General features: G+C 23.8%; 1 protein-coding gene across 2 annotated transcripts; it reads left to right on the top strand.

Moving 5' to 3' along the window:
• The first annotated feature begins 3,103 nt into the window (after positions 1-3,103).
• On the top strand, positions 3,104-13,764 carry LOC129981467 (caspase-3-like). Of its 2 annotated transcripts, none has more exons than XM_056092313.1 (7): positions 3,104-3,185; positions 4,781-4,847; positions 7,022-7,130; positions 8,339-8,486; positions 9,123-9,298; positions 11,351-11,483; positions 12,524-13,764. In XM_056092313.1, the coding sequence occupies exons 1-7, from the start codon at positions 3,182-3,184 to the stop codon at positions 12,757-12,759; spliced, it is 873 nt and encodes a 290-aa protein (XP_055948288.1). In that variant the 5' UTR covers positions 3,104-3,181; the 3' UTR covers positions 12,760-13,764. The 2 variants fall into 2 exon arrangements, with proteins under 2 accessions (XP_055948288.1, XP_055948289.1); XM_056092314.1 differs by lacking the exon at positions 3,104-3,185 and adding an exon at positions 3,305-3,503.
• The last annotated feature ends 2,359 nt before the right edge of the window (positions 13,765-16,123 follow it).

Below are 16,123 nucleotides of genomic sequence, written 5' to 3'. Positions count from 1 at the left end.
TCGATTTACAATTTAGAAGAACTGTAGAAAAATTTCTTTTTCCCTCAATTTTCCTAATTTATGAAGCAAACTGTGGGCTCTTTATTCAATTTAGAGCACTAATGGTACGAAGTGGTGTGTTATTTTCCCTGTAAAAGAGGATCAATATTTTATTTTGAAAAATATAACATGTATGTGGATATCTCTTCAGTCTTCTCTCCAGATTTTACTGTATTAAATTTTATTGATGCATAAAATTGCCCTTATAAATGATATAAAAACTCTATATTTCGAGAGCATCTCAACAGAATGTAAATGTCATACATATCATTACATTGTTTTTTTCTTTTCTTTTGGGATTTATTATATATTAAAAGTGTATTGAATAATCAAATATTTTAAAATCTAGAAAAAATAACTACATATGATAAATTGTTTAATAGAAGACCTGATGAATGAATCAAAATGTTGCCTGTATCATGTAATACATTTTTTTTTCATGTGATCAAGTTTATGGACTTCATTTCTTTTGCCATTTTATTCCACCTTTTATGCATATTCCTCTTTTTTTTTGATAATTGATTGAGTGATTGTATTCAAATAAATGAAGTAAACGCAGGATTGTTGTAAAAAATTGTAAGTTTATGACGAAATAAAAAATGATTTTATTTTCATAATTAATGAGTCATTTATTAAATTACAATTATTAATGAGTTTTACAATTGAAAAATAGCTTACCAACAATGAGAGATATTTTAGACATTTCTAAAATAAATAATTTGAATTAAAATCAGTTGGAGAAGTATAGGAAAATATCTTTAAGATTGGATTATCAAGCAATCAAAATAAGTAACTAACTCCTAGGGTTTCTAAACTTTGCGAATAAACGCAAGATTTTTTTTTTTTTTTTTTTTGCATTATTTTTCAAGAAATGCTTTCTTTTAATTTAGAAAAGTGTCTCGAATGTATTCAAAATGTTATCAACTACCTTTTAAATTTCAGGAAATATTTCTTTCTGTTTCCAGAATATGTTTCCTGATCAGTGTCATTTTTATTATTTTCAGCTATCCATGGACTCACAAACAAACGACTCTAGAGAATTTTATATTAGATTATTTAAATAAAAATTATTGTAATTATTTCTAACTTTTTTAAACCAAAAATTAGTTTTAAATTTAAATTAACTTTTTTTATTCAAGAGATGCAGAAGTTAATCTCTTGAAAGCAAATCAAATTTAAATACTCTTCCATTTTTTTTTTTTTTTTGTAGTAAATAGTATTTTTAAACATATATATATATTAAATAGAATCAATAGAAAGTTACCTTTTTTTTTTATAACTTGTATAAGAGAAAGGAAGTCCTAAGATACGTATTGCCTGAAGGCTCCCATCAATGCTTAATCCTGACTTATTTATTTATGCATTACTTATTTTAGATTTCTAATAGATAAACATTTATTTTATAGAATGAAAACAGGTTATTTGCAAATAATTTACTAGTTTATAAAAGAATTTGACTTCAAATCGATGAAAAAAACTCCATTTGCTCAACTTTCTCTTTAAAAAATTGCCTTTATTTTAATTCTAGTTTCTCCTCATCTCCCTTTTTTTCAATCTAAAATTGTTAACTTTTCAAATTAAGTTATGATAATGTTTATAAAATTACAAAAGTTTTTTGAATATATTATTGTGAGTTTCAAGTTTACATCTTAAATAATAAGATAATGAGGTTTAAAGAATGGTTTTTTGAAATATGTTGGTTTAATTAGTTTTAAAATATAACTCAGATAGATATACATCCCGTTTTTAAGCAGATCTCAGAACTCTTTTTGGATGAATTTTCTAACTTTAAATCTTGCTCAAATTTCGATGATGATCTCTGAGAGGCACACCACTCAGTCTCAAATATCTCAGATATCTCAAATGTGAATACATCTATTACACGGCAACAGATTTTATGCGTACTTATCATTATAACTCGTTCTTTTAACTCTTAATAAAATTTTTGCATCATTTAAAAAGGAAAAAAAATCTTATAATTATTTGTAATGAGTGAAAAATAATGATGAGAATAATTAAGAGATACATAATACATTGGCATCTATAAAAAGAAAGGGCATAAAATATAATAATAAAATGGGTAATATTCCTATTAATCAAAAATAATAAGTAAGCTAGAGATGCATAATCCACGATTTTTTGAATAACAAACAATTTTACTATTATTATTTTTAAATATTCGTTCCAAATATCTGTTATTTAAATTATATTATTAATTAAAAATTATTAATTTTTATTAATATAAAATTTATTAATTATAATTAATACTTAATATACTATTTTAAGTAACGTGTGATTGAATTAATTTATCTATTTCAGCTTACTTCTTAATTTTAATTTTTTTTCAAAACTATTAATTTAATTTATTTATTGGAGTAAACCATTTTCTGAAAAGTTCAATAAAAAAAAGTAATATCTTTAAAATGTTCACTTTAGTTCTATATTCTGCCAATAGATGGCGCCTGCAGAGTGAAAAGAATGTATGCCATTAGAGTGTCATGTCACAAGCAATTAGAAATGGTCTTCATTGGAAACTCAGCGGAGCGGTGACTTCACAATTATGAACACTTTCCTGTAATAGCTACACTTTCAGTGACATGCGATTCAATGATATGATAATTCTAAGAATAACCGTCCGTTCACTTTTTAACCCATTCACAGATTGCATGATTGAATTCTTGTTGGAGAGCTTTCATTGGGCAGATCGTATCGATTGTTACTTTCTATCGTGATCCAAGACTTTTAATCGAAATATCACCAGTAAGATCATGTCAAGGATTTGAATCACACCCCTTTTTGAAAAGTATTGATCACTAGTATTTGTGTTATTAAAATCATCGTGCATCAAATATATGTGGCAATATTTTTATTTGCAAATAAAAATTTGATTTTAATCACTATTTTTATTTTATAATGAATTTAATAATTTTTAATAATTTTGAGAACTTCTAATTAATTATTTTAACAAATGAATTATTAGTTAGGCAAGGAATGTTTTTTTGACCACTATGATAACTGGCTTTTTATTTTCAGCTAGTTTAATTGAATACTTTTACAGACTTCCGGTTCTTGGAAAATTTCCCGGTTTCCATGGAGAAAGTAGTCGATACATCTGAGTCATTTTTTTTTAAAGAGATAAACAATGAGTAAGTTTGTTTTTAATTTAAAACGTTGATAAACGATTATTTTTATCTATTAATTTATTTACGGACACTGCAATATCAGTTGTTTTTTGGTTCATTGTTATATTTGTCTGAGATCTCTATCAGTTTCCTCTTTTTCTTTGTTTTTGTTTTTTTAATATTCGATGTGAAAACAAATTTATTAATTACTGAATTTTTATGTTTGATTGGAAAATATTCTCCCTGTATGGCAGTTGATTATTCTGCCCTTTAAATTAAAATAGTTTTATGGTGAATATACGAATTCAAAATATTAGTAAACTACTTGCTATTTCAGTCTAAGTAAGTACAATGACAATGTTCATTACGCATTTTGGGGATGTTAACCACAATTATTTCATTTTACAGTTAACTTTTAACTCAGTTTACTGAGAAAAAAATCATTGTCATTGCTATTTTAATGATATTTTAAATATATTCATTTTTAGCAGATATTTAGTTTTTATTTATTTATTTATTATTATTTTGCATGATGAAATATCTCTTGCTTTCTTAATACATCGTGATATATGCGTTGAATACTTATCGCAATATTATTTTTCTAATTTATGCCTCTAATTTTTTATCATTAATTATTTGTAAGTAAAAATTAATATAAAACAGTTGATGTCAAATATTACAAACTTTATAATGTTTTTTTTTTTTTTTTTTTTTTTTGTAGAATTTTAGATTTTTTTAAATACCCAATAAATGTTTCTTTATAATGTTTGCTAGTTTTTCCAGCCTTCAAATTAGCTTTTTTTTTCTTTTAACTTTAATTTTCCGTTATAGTTGCCTATATTTATAACAGTGTACTATTGTTAGGAAAATTTTTAGCATTTATATAAATTACCACCACTATGAGAACTAAAAGTGAAATCAACTTTCTTTGCCTTTTATTATTTTTTTTAAGCTTAATGTATAGCAGATAAGAAAGCATTAGCAGACATTTGAAGTGCTTCTGTATGGTGAAATTTAATTATTTCCAATTAAAATTGGATTGCTAATATTTTACTATTGGCATTTTAAAAACTTGGTAAATTTATTTTTTATTTATTTTTTTTCTTGGAGGGGGGGGGATTATCTTTAAGATATAATTTAGTTTCATTTTACAGAAGGAAATTGCTTGTAAATATGTAGCAGCTTCAAATTTTTGTTTAATTAATAGAAATATTTTTATTGTAAATTTCAGAATAATGATTACAAAAATATTCTTGATATGAATTTCTTTCCTTTTTGTTTAATGGAAAAAAATGATATTATGACATTTGTGTAGCTATTATATGCATTTTGTTAAATCTTTATATATTTGTAAAATTTTTATATTTTAACTATTATAATAATAATTAAATCTTATCTACATTTTTAAAAAACTTCATTGTGTTTGTTATTTATGTAGAATGTAAAACCAAAAAAAGAAATTTTTGCTTCTTATAATATTTTTAGCTACCTGTTTTTGTTACTTAATTTTATATATTTGATAAAACTTTTCATCCAAGTAATTAAATGATTTTATTTCTTTAAGCTCTTTAATTATATATATTTGGAGTGCTAACTTAGCAAAAAATTTATTAATTTAGGTAATATTGTTGAAGAGATGGCCGACACCTCACTGAATGATGATGTTGATGCTCGTGGGATATTTGGGTATATTTTTTATTTTATGCATTAACAAAATGCTCATGCTAAAGATCAATAATTAATTAAGTTCATATTGAATAACAGTATTCGGTATAATTGCAATTACCTTATAAAAGATATTCTGTAAACAAAAAAAAGTGTTCCTTGTAGAGCATATAATATAGTACCCAAGAAAAAGAATAACAAAAACTTTGTCAAGGGAATTTGAAGATTAGAATCCTTTAAACTTTATGATCTATCCCTAAACTTTATGATTAGTTCTGTATATTTTCAATGTACTGTATTCAATCTAAATATGTTCATTTGGAAAATTTTATATTAACAGCCTCTCTTTCCACTCTCTCTTTTTAAGTGAATTAAGTTGGGATTAGAATTAAATGATATAATATAAAGAATCTGTTTAACCCTTTGTAATGCATTAACCTTTAAGTTTTAAACACAGACAAAAAAAAAAAAAAAAAAAGTTGTGGATGATCTATTTAGGCCTAAAGGAGTACACAGGTTTAATTTCACAAAGATTGTATTCACCATTTTGATTCTGTGGGTGTTTTATCAGTTGAAACACTGTATTGTTAGAGCCCTGAAAAGTGACTAAATGAGCATTGTAGCGAAGCACAAAAGTGCTAAAATCTCTTGTATTTGAATAATTGTAATAATATTAAACACTATATGTATGTAGCAGATTTAACATGATCCTAGGTGCACCACAAAGAGACTTGCTTCAAATTTACTGTTCCAACCCATTTTTTGATGTTTCGAAAAAACTTAGTTGATCTCTGCGATACAATTAATTTCAAATTTCTTCATACAATTTTCAATACGATTAATTTACAATAAAATAATTACAATTATATTTAAAAATAATAACAAGCTATAATATATATGATTAAAAATATTTACACAGTTATAGAAAATTAAGGTTAGTGAAACTCAAAATAAAGAGGAGACTTAATTAAAGATGACCAAAGATGTAAAAATCCCCCAAAAAACTTCAGAAGTCCAGAGAAAGGGTTGGTCATTTCAAAGAATTCTAACCTTCCTAAACAAGGTTCCTTGAATTGAATTTATTTTCCATGAAAAAGAGAGAAGAATAAGAAATGAAGACACAGGTGTTCTCTTTCAATCATAGCATTCCAGTTAATGGAACTCCTAATTTTATCCAACTATTATGCTTTCTCATTAAAAAAAATTTTAAAATATGTAGAGTAAATAATTTAAGATACAACCAACAAAATAATATTTAAAAAAATTTTCCAACAATTTTTTATTTAAAAAACCCGAACAAATTCCTTGATAAAATAGGCTTTTTCATTGTGCACTATAACTAAAAATTATGGATATGCTTGATTTAAATGGTCATCTATTATTTTTTAAAAAGTTAAAAGTGAATTTTTTTTTCATTTATAATTGAATTTAGCAATTTTAGAAGAAAGCAAAGTTAGGTGTCCTATGTAATGGAAGACTGTGCCACACAATGTTAAAAGCCTGAAATTTCCAATTAATGAGATATTTGGATGATCATTGTTATGATTTGAGAGGACTGTAAAAAAGTGAGAACTCTAAAAGGTGCCGTTTCATCATAAAATTTCTATACTTTTAAATATTGTATGGTTTATAAAGCTCAGTGTCTAATCTAGGAAGTGATATTTGCAATATTGTCATTTGTGAATTTTGAGATTTGGCTGGCTGTTTATCATTTGAGATAATAATTATTTGAAAAATGCGATGGTATTTATCATACAGAGAAATAATTTTTATAGAAAGTTATGCAGAGTTATTGTGTATGCCAACTTTCACATATGCAGATTTCTTCAATCTCATTAGTGAATTTTCATAGCCAAGAGTTTATTTTAGATTCAAAAAGGTGAAATGGCTGATTTTTTTTAATAGTAATTTGACATTGCTAATTCTTTCTTTCTTTCTTTTTTTTCAAAGGTGAAAAAGTGCAAAGTAATTGGAAGGAAGTTAGTACAAATTTACTAACCAAAGTGCATGCCAAATTTTTTTCCCAAGAATTGTTATAAAAACTATTAAAATTGAAAAATAATTTCATGCTATCTTATAAATTTCCTATCTACTATTTCATGAATTAAAGATATTTAGTTCTTCTATATGGTTTCTTTTTATTACAACTATTTATGTTTTCTCAATTACTTATTATCAATTTTATTATCTGATAGGAAAACAAAAGCTCATGGTGCGAGTGGATCTGTAATTGGTTCACTTGATAGTGAAGATTATTCCATGAAATATGGCAAAATAGGGAAATGTTTAATTTTCAACCATAAAGTAAGTGAACATTTTTATGAATTGGTATAATTTAATATCGAAACAGCTTCACCAAAAAGAAGTAGCAAATTTTAATTCTGTTTAGTTACTGATAAACTACAAAATAAATTAATGCAATATGTATTAGGTCATATTGCATTAATTTATTTTGCAATATGACCAATATGTATTAGGTCAGCCCTTGAAATAATTTTAAGATAAGAAAGGTAAGACTATCAATATATATTAATGGCTCTTTATTAATCATTATTTGTGTTCTGTTGTGTGATTTAGGCATATATCGAGTATCTGATATGTTATTTCAAGCAACTAAATTGTCATAAGGAACTGATCTCTGTAAGTTGGATGAAATGTAGTGTGTTACATTAATGGAAATATTTTAATCAGAGGGTTGTTAAGTTTGTGATCTTGAGAATGTTTTTTTACAAAGTTATATCTCATTAGTATTTTGAACTGTTACGATAATGTACCAATGACCTTACTATTTGTTAAAAGACATTTCATGGCAACTTTACAATATATTGTGGAACTAACAGAAAAGTATTATAGTTTCTTACCAATAATAATGCTATGGCCATTTTGACAATTTACTATTTGACAAGTATCACTACATATGATTTCTAAAATTTATTTCATGACCAACATTCTTGACAATATTTGCTGTAAAAATAACATAAAAATACTGAAATTTCTTCTCTATTAGAATTAAGTCTTATTTTCTTCTTATTTTGCAGGAAAAAATAAATATATGTACTTAAAATTAATATCTTGACTTATCATATACCATTATCTTTAGAATATACAACTATTCAGACAATATTTTGCTGTTTTTTTTAAAAAATATTTGCTATATTATCTATATTTTTAATAGATTTTTAAAGTAATTACAAATTAATTACCCTTATAAAAGTTTATTTTTTTCAATATTTGAATTTTGACCATGAACCATGTGTTATGAAAAGAGGCTACTTTCTTTTCTGTCACTTCTCACATTTAAAGAAACTCAATGATTATTAAAAAAAATATTAGATAACTAATTAATCTTTAAATAATGATTACTCTGTATTGTTATAATTTTCTTGCTGTTGCTATTTTCCCTTATCTCTTTGTAGATATTTAATGGTAGTAATTCATAGATGGGTTTAAATAGTTGTTGTTTTTTTATCTAATATCTTATAAATAATATTTCAAAAATTTTGCTTTTACAGATATTTGAACCTCAGACTCGTTTAAATGTAAGAAATGGTACAGATGCCGATGCTGCTCGTTTGTATTGTCGTTTCAGAGAACTTGGCTTTGATGTGACTTTATTCACTGATTTAAAATGTAAAGAAGTTGAAAGAGAACTATCAAAAGGTAATTTTTTTGCGGCTGTTTATAAATATTTTTTTCAATATTGGTTAAAATATCTATATTATGTTTTAATACTTATTCTCCATTTTATGGGCAGTTACATTTTCCATTCTTCAGGTTTAACAAAATGCTTTCCATTTTTTTCTTTTTTTTTCTCTTTATTTAAGAAATCAATATATTTTTCCAAATTTCTAAATGATTTTCTACAGGCATATATCACTTATTAGCCTGATATTGATTTTTTTTTGTTGTTGTTGTTTCTTTCCTTGATTATTTTTGTGGCAATGCAAATAGTTCAAAAGTAAACTTCATTTTTTAATATTTTTTTTTTAAGTTGCTGAAATTTTTTAATGTCATCTGTAAAAAAGTTGTTTTAATGACAGTATTTTTTTTTCATAACTTTTATTTATTTTTATTTTACAGTTACTTTAATTTTGATATTTTAAAAGAAATTTTCTGAAATTTATGTTCTGAATTAAGTTTAGTATTCATAGGTTAATGCCAATTTGAGCCATCCTCAGCTTTTTTTTTCATTAGGTATATAATATTTATAATTATTGTTATTGTTATAATTATTATAATTATTGTTATATTGAAGAAATAAAACCATAGACTGTGTCATGTTATGCACTATTTCAGTTGGGAAAGAGGATCATTCAAATTATAGCTGTTTTGTATGCTGTATTTTGAGTCATGGAGAACAAGGCATTTTGTATGGTTCTGATGGTCACTATAAAACGGAGCATGTTTTTTCACCTTTTCGGGGTGATGCATGTCCTTCATTAGCTGGGAAACCAAAAATATTTTTTATTCAGGTAAGTAAAAATTGCGTTGGTAGAAAAATTACAGTGCTGTTCTAATAATTTTAAAAATATTCATATGGTTCAATGAAATAAAAATGGATATGGATATATTCTGCAATACTTTCATCCATTCTATTTATCTATTTCTTTTACAATAAAATTACTAAGTTGTTCAGTCCCTTTAAAATTCTGATTTAACGTATTGATCACTATAATTGATACAGAGTATGTTATATGTTTCAGTTAAAAGGATATGAAAAAAAAAAAAAAAAAAAAATCTTAGACAATAAATATTAACAAAATCATTATTTGTAATTTTGATACTAATAAAATATGATGGTATAGGAAAGACTTTTAGAAGAGAATAAGATGAAAGTGGAATTGATATTGACTTTAAAAATTTGTATCCAGTTATAAATTGAATTCATTAATTGAGATATATTGAAGAGTATCATAATTTTTTAAACACCACATTGATATTATGTTTTAAAAGAAAAGGAATTATCTACAATGTCATATTTTGTATAAACTTTGATATATATATATATATATATATATATATATATATATATATATATATATTTCTTTTAAAGTATATGTCTGCTAATATATTAATGAAAAGAAAATAGAATTATTAGATGAATAACAATTAAAAGATCTTTCCATAGTTTTTTATGTTTTTTATTTTGAATTACCTCATTTTATAAAGAGGGAAAATAGTAATATTTGGGAATTTCTCAATTATTCCTGATTTACTCTACTCCTCACTTATTCCTAAAATATCTAAGAAACATATTTTAAGAAGGATTGAGTTTTGGTATTGTTTGTGGACTCTAAACAGTTTGTGCTAAAATTTTTATATTTTCAATAATATCCGGAGTGGATTTTACTTTAAAAAATGTGTTCATTATCCAGTATACTTAAAATATAATTGTTTATTTTCTTGTATACTGGTTAATATGTTCATCAAAAAATTTTAGTTGTTCCTATAAGTAGTGCCTATTAGATATTTTTAAACTGTATTAAATAATTTTTTTTAGACTTTTGATATTTCCATATAAGGTACATAAAACAATTTATCAAAACAATTTTCATTTATTAATTTTTATTCATCTGATAATTAATATTAAATCCAATCATTACAGAATTTTTTAAAAAAATATTTTAAACTATCTTATTATTCAATTTCTTCTCTGTTTCTTCAAATCTGGAGTTATTTGTTGTAATGTAAGTTAACTTATATCATTAAATAACAGGACTCCAAGTTTTAAACAGCAATTTGATTTCCTCTAAAGTTAAAAAAATTCCTTACCTTTAAATTCTGAATTTACTATTAGGAATTTTGATTCAAGTTGCTGCTCTTGTTAGAAAATATTAATGTAAGGAAGATTTGCAACAATCTCTTGCTACCAAAGAAAAGAAAAAGAAAAAAAAAAAGTCTAGTGTATTCAAACTGATAAAACAAATCATCAAACATCATTGGAATAAACATCTTTCATTATTTTATTTATTTTACTTACTTTGATAAATTTGACTATCTGAATAGTGTAATATATTCATATGTGTTTTGTAATCTATTGAACTTTTAATTTGTTCTTCTTAAAATAAAAAGGTAGGAAATTAATTTTAATAATCATTTTGTATTTTTTATTCCCTCAGAATAGAAATAGTAATTCTTACGTAAAATTCCTAATTATGTATTGCTCTACCTTAGTTTCAAAAGATTGTCCCTGAATTAATTGTTTTGCTCAGATTCTACAATTTAATTTTATCTCTTTAATTTGTTAGACTAAAAAAATATTTTATATGAATTTCATTCATGCCAGAAAAAGCCTATAATTTATTTTTATTTCAAATTATGGAAACATGTTAAGAAATGAGTAAGAAATACACATATATGAATAAATCTGTTACATGAAGCTTTTTTTTTTCGTTTGGATATTGTATAACTAAGAATGCATTCACTTATTATGCATTAAATCTTTAAAAAAAAAAAAAAGAAAGAAAGAAAAGAAAAAGGATACATGTTTCATAAAATCTACTTTTGACAATTTTATTTTATAGGCTTGCCAAGGAGATAGGCTAGATAGTGGAGTAAATGTAAAAGAGAAAGAATCTGCTGATTCAGGAGATGAAAAACGTATTTTAAGAATCCCTACTCATGCTGATTTCTTGATTGTTTATTCTACAGTTGCTGGTGAGTTTCTTTTTGTACATTTTCTTTTAAATTAAAGTTGTATTCTTCGGTCAAATTTTTTTTTATCTGTTTTTCTAATTTCTGTATATTTTGGGGAGATAGAAAATTCATGGAAAATATTTTATATTTTTATTCAGTTATTAATAATATAAAGATGAAAGAAACATCCAATTCAACTAAAATGTTGATATAATTATATTGTTATTCTGATATCTCCTCTGAGTTATCAAAATAACATTATAATTATATCATCACTTTATGTGCTTGCTTTTTTTTTTTTTTTAAATTGATCTTTGAAAATAAAAGCATAATAATTAAAGGATTTTAATTTTTCATTTTACTCCATTTTTGGTTTGATGTAATTTGATTTAAAGTTTTTATTTTGTTCATTACAGATTTAATGTATGATTATTTAGAAATATGCATATATATTAATCTGCATCAGATGTACAATTTTTAAATAATATTCTTTTAGAAGGAATTCTCCCTGCTTTTCTTTTGTGAATGTAAAAGAATTTCACTAAAATTTTAGACAGCAATTATGAATATGGAATACTGTTATATATTTAATATATTGTTGGAAACTCATATATATATATATATATATATATATATATATATATATATATATATATATATATTATAAGAAAGATATATAATTAAGAAATATATTTGACTTCATACATTTCAATTTTGTTCTTTATCTAATAAGAAAAATTATAATTTAGTAACGATCTAAGTTGATAGAATTGAGAAAAGTATACTGTTGCACCAATATAAATAGTCCTAAATAAATATTAATTCATTTAAGAATATTAAATATATTTTAGTAAAAATTATTTTAATCCTTCAACAGTCAATATTTTACAAAATGAAGGAGAAAAAAAAACTGCATTAAAATGAAATTTCTTGAAGTAGTTATGTCACTTATAGTCATATTTATCCTGTATAGACTAGTTGAATTAATACTGTAATATTTTTATTTCACAAATTATATGTATAATATCAACATATTAATCTGATAAAATTATTTTTTAAAGGATTCTATTCGTGGAGAAATACTACTAATGGTTCCTGGTTTGTCCAGTCACTTTGTGCCACGCTACAAAAATATGCTTATGATGTTGATTTGCTTCAGCTGCTGACAATTGTTAACCGCAGAGTGGCTTATGACTTTGAAAGTTTTACACCTCATGATGCTGATATGCATTTAAAGAAACAAGTGCCATGTATTACTTCTACTTTAACTAAGAATATAAGATTTTCTCCTCCTTAATTAAACAATTATTTACTACTTAAAATATCAATATAAAGGATTTTTGATCAGAACAATTTTTTAATGTATATTTTCATCTATTTATTTAGATGTATAATTTATTGTTTTAACATTTATATAATCTACTATGAAAAGGAACTTTAATACATTTTCTTATCTAATTTTTTTTTGTATGTATCTTTTTTATTGCTATTTGGAAATGTTGGTGCAGCATTTTGTGCAAACATTTAATAGCAAAGAACTTTTTCAAATGATTAAAAAAATTTTTACATTTTGATGAAATTCTGTATCAATTAATTCATCATCTTTTGATTAAGAGGATGAATATAGATTTGTTTTTTTTATACATGCTGAAGATAAAGCTGTTTATTATCTATTCTGATATATTTATGCTAAAATAAAATAACTTAAATAAATAAATTAAAATAAATATATGTTTAAAAACTCTTAAAATTTACATTTTTTGTGTGTTTCCTGTTACCAATTTGTTTTGAAATTTTTTGTTTGTAATTCTTTAGAAGTAAATTGAATTTTTTAATTACATCTCAACAAAGGATTACTCTATTTTTGCAAATAATTTTTTTTTAATAATTTAAGAGCTGCACAAACATTGTGATGTATTTACTTTAAAAAAAAAAAAATTATAGTGATAATTATTTTCTTTTTGAGAAAGAATCCTGCTGTATTATAGCAGATTATTTTACCATTTTAAAGCAACTATAAGAAACTATTTTATATCTGAAATATATATGTATTTTTGAAAGAAATTATTTGTAGGCAATCATACAATTGTATGTTTTTGCAAAAATATATCAACAGCTGTTGATAGAAATGAAGCCCACCATTTTGCTTGTGTTAATTTTTATTGTTTGAGAAAAAAAATATTTGTGTTTCAAATAATGTACATTATCTGATGCAAAATTAATAATTATTTTGCATTAATCATTTTTATTATGAAAATAGGATATATAAATTTAATAAAACTTGTTAATATTAGTAACTTTATTTGTTTTGTGAAAATATCACTACATATCTGATTATAAAAAACATTGTTTTTAAATTTAATCTATTAAGGAAATGTAATTCATTTGTGTTATAATGTTAATGAATATTCAATTAAATTATTTTGAGGAATGTAATTATTTTGATATATGATAATGCATAATCATCATAGCAAAAACTTATTTTTGAGACATTTTATTTTTTTTATATATCAAAAAATAAAATGTTTATGTAAGGGTTTTAAAAAATTATCTGAAAATATCCGTCCTTTTTATAGCCCATAATAATCTCATTTTTGATATTTTTTTAATGTGAAAATGTATCTAAATGAAATGCATATATTAATTTACCTTTAAGAAGCCATTTTGACTTAAAATGTATTCATGAATTATTTCTTAAAATCATTTTTCAACTTTAACTGATTTTTCTTTTCTTTTTGACTTCTAAGAAAATATTACAAATGCCCAAAAATTTATACAAGGTTTAGATTATGCTTGTTTGGCTTTCAAAATTTTACTATTGTTTCCAACAGTTAATCATTGCAATATTTTCAGATTTTGGTTGTCTTAGTGCTTATATTATATCAATTTTTAGTTTCTTTACTTTGTTTTTTAGAAAATTTTATATTTAGGATAAAATAAAAATATTTGTGTCTGTTCTTGTAAAATTAAATACCTTACTTTTTTGTTTCCTAACTTCTTTTTTTGCTCTATTAATAATTTTTTTAAAATTAAAAACATTGAATTTTATAGTTTCATTTATAGTTAATTAAATCCTTATTTGTATAATGTTTTATTGTCATTGATGAAAATTTATAATTCATTCTCCTATAATAACAAGAATGAATATAAATTCATTCTTGTTATTATAAGAGAATTTGATGTCAAAATTGCTATTAAGTGCTGTGAATATTGTTGCTTTTTTAAATATTTGATCATTTGTAAAATTTTCAGTAATTGGACTTTCAAGATGTTATTTGTTTTTAATTTGCTTTTGTTATTGAAATCCTTTTTTTGTGAAATAAATGATCAATTTGCAAATTTTTGATTCATTGTTATTTATAATATTTAATAAAATATGAATAATTTTTTCGTGCAAAGAAAGCAGAGAGTAACTTAAAACAAATTGTGTAAATTATTTTTTATAGTTAAAATTATTTGTTGAACTTCTGTATATATATATATATATATATATATATATGCAAAGTTATTTTCAAAAATTTTGTAGTTGTAAGACACAATTTCTTTCTTTTCTTTTTTTTTTTTTGGTCTTGATATAATTTTTTTAAGTTATGGAAGATTGTTTAAAAACATATAGTAAATGGTAAATTTTTTAGATACTTCTGAGGCATGACTGTTGTAGAAATAATGTGCATGAAATAGTTCCATGTAAAAACACTGGATGTTTACATCAAAATTTTGAGGCATCCAAATTTGACCTTATATGATCATCAGCGCCATTATCAATTCTAAAGTACACACATCTATTTTTCATGGATTTTACTTCTGTTGACTGTTTTAAAATAATTAATTTGTTTATTACTCGTCTTATCCTATATTATACACATTTATCAACATATTGTTTGAAAATATTTCTTTCATTGCTATTTCTTGCATAATTTCTGATATTCTCATGATAGTTCGATGGTATTAATTCACCATTTTTAGATCGAATCGAGATTGACATGATTTAGCATTTTTACTCATAGTCAAAACAATTTAGGAACAGTAAAGTTGATTAAACTAAACTTTTGGTATTGCAGTGAAGAAAAGAAAGAAAATCAATTAGCATAATTAATTTATTGCATGCATATATAAATTTTTTTTCAGACCGTCGAGTTAATCAGCATAATTAATGAAAATAGTTTTATAGAAAATGCAACGTATCTATACAAGGCTCAATTCACATTTTTGCTATGGATTTTAAATTTCGATAGACTTTTTTTTTTAATTCAAAAGATTTTTTTTTTTTTTTTGTACTTTTTTGTATACGAAGAAAGTATTATAAACGTTGAAAATTTTGAATGCGAGATTTTGACGAATCTCTACATTTTTAAAATTGATGTGCATTGAGCAAGAAAGACACTTTAGTATTATGTTTGTCTATCTGTAACAAAAATAATTCAAAAACGCTGTTATGGTACATTTCTTTACTCAAAATTTGTAGATTTCTGTCGAATTGTTAACAAAATCCATCCTCATCAAGGAAATCCGTCTTGCTGGTTGGCTGAGAATAGACAGAACACGATAATTACAAAACGTAAATTTCTGCTACCCTGATTTAACACTGAAAGAAAGAAATATGTATCAAATGTTAACTAAATGCATCAAGGGGTTGACCGCCTGTCAATCTGTAATTTCGC

The sequence above is a fragment of the Argiope bruennichi genome, chromosome 8 (genome assembly GCF_947563725.1).
Source record: "Argiope bruennichi chromosome 8, qqArgBrue1.1, whole genome shotgun sequence".
NCBI lineage: Eukaryota > Metazoa > Arthropoda > Arachnida > Araneae > Araneidae > Argiope > Argiope bruennichi.
The sequence above is the reverse complement of the archived record's forward strand: the minus strand, read 5'-3'. Positions and strand labels throughout refer to the sequence as shown.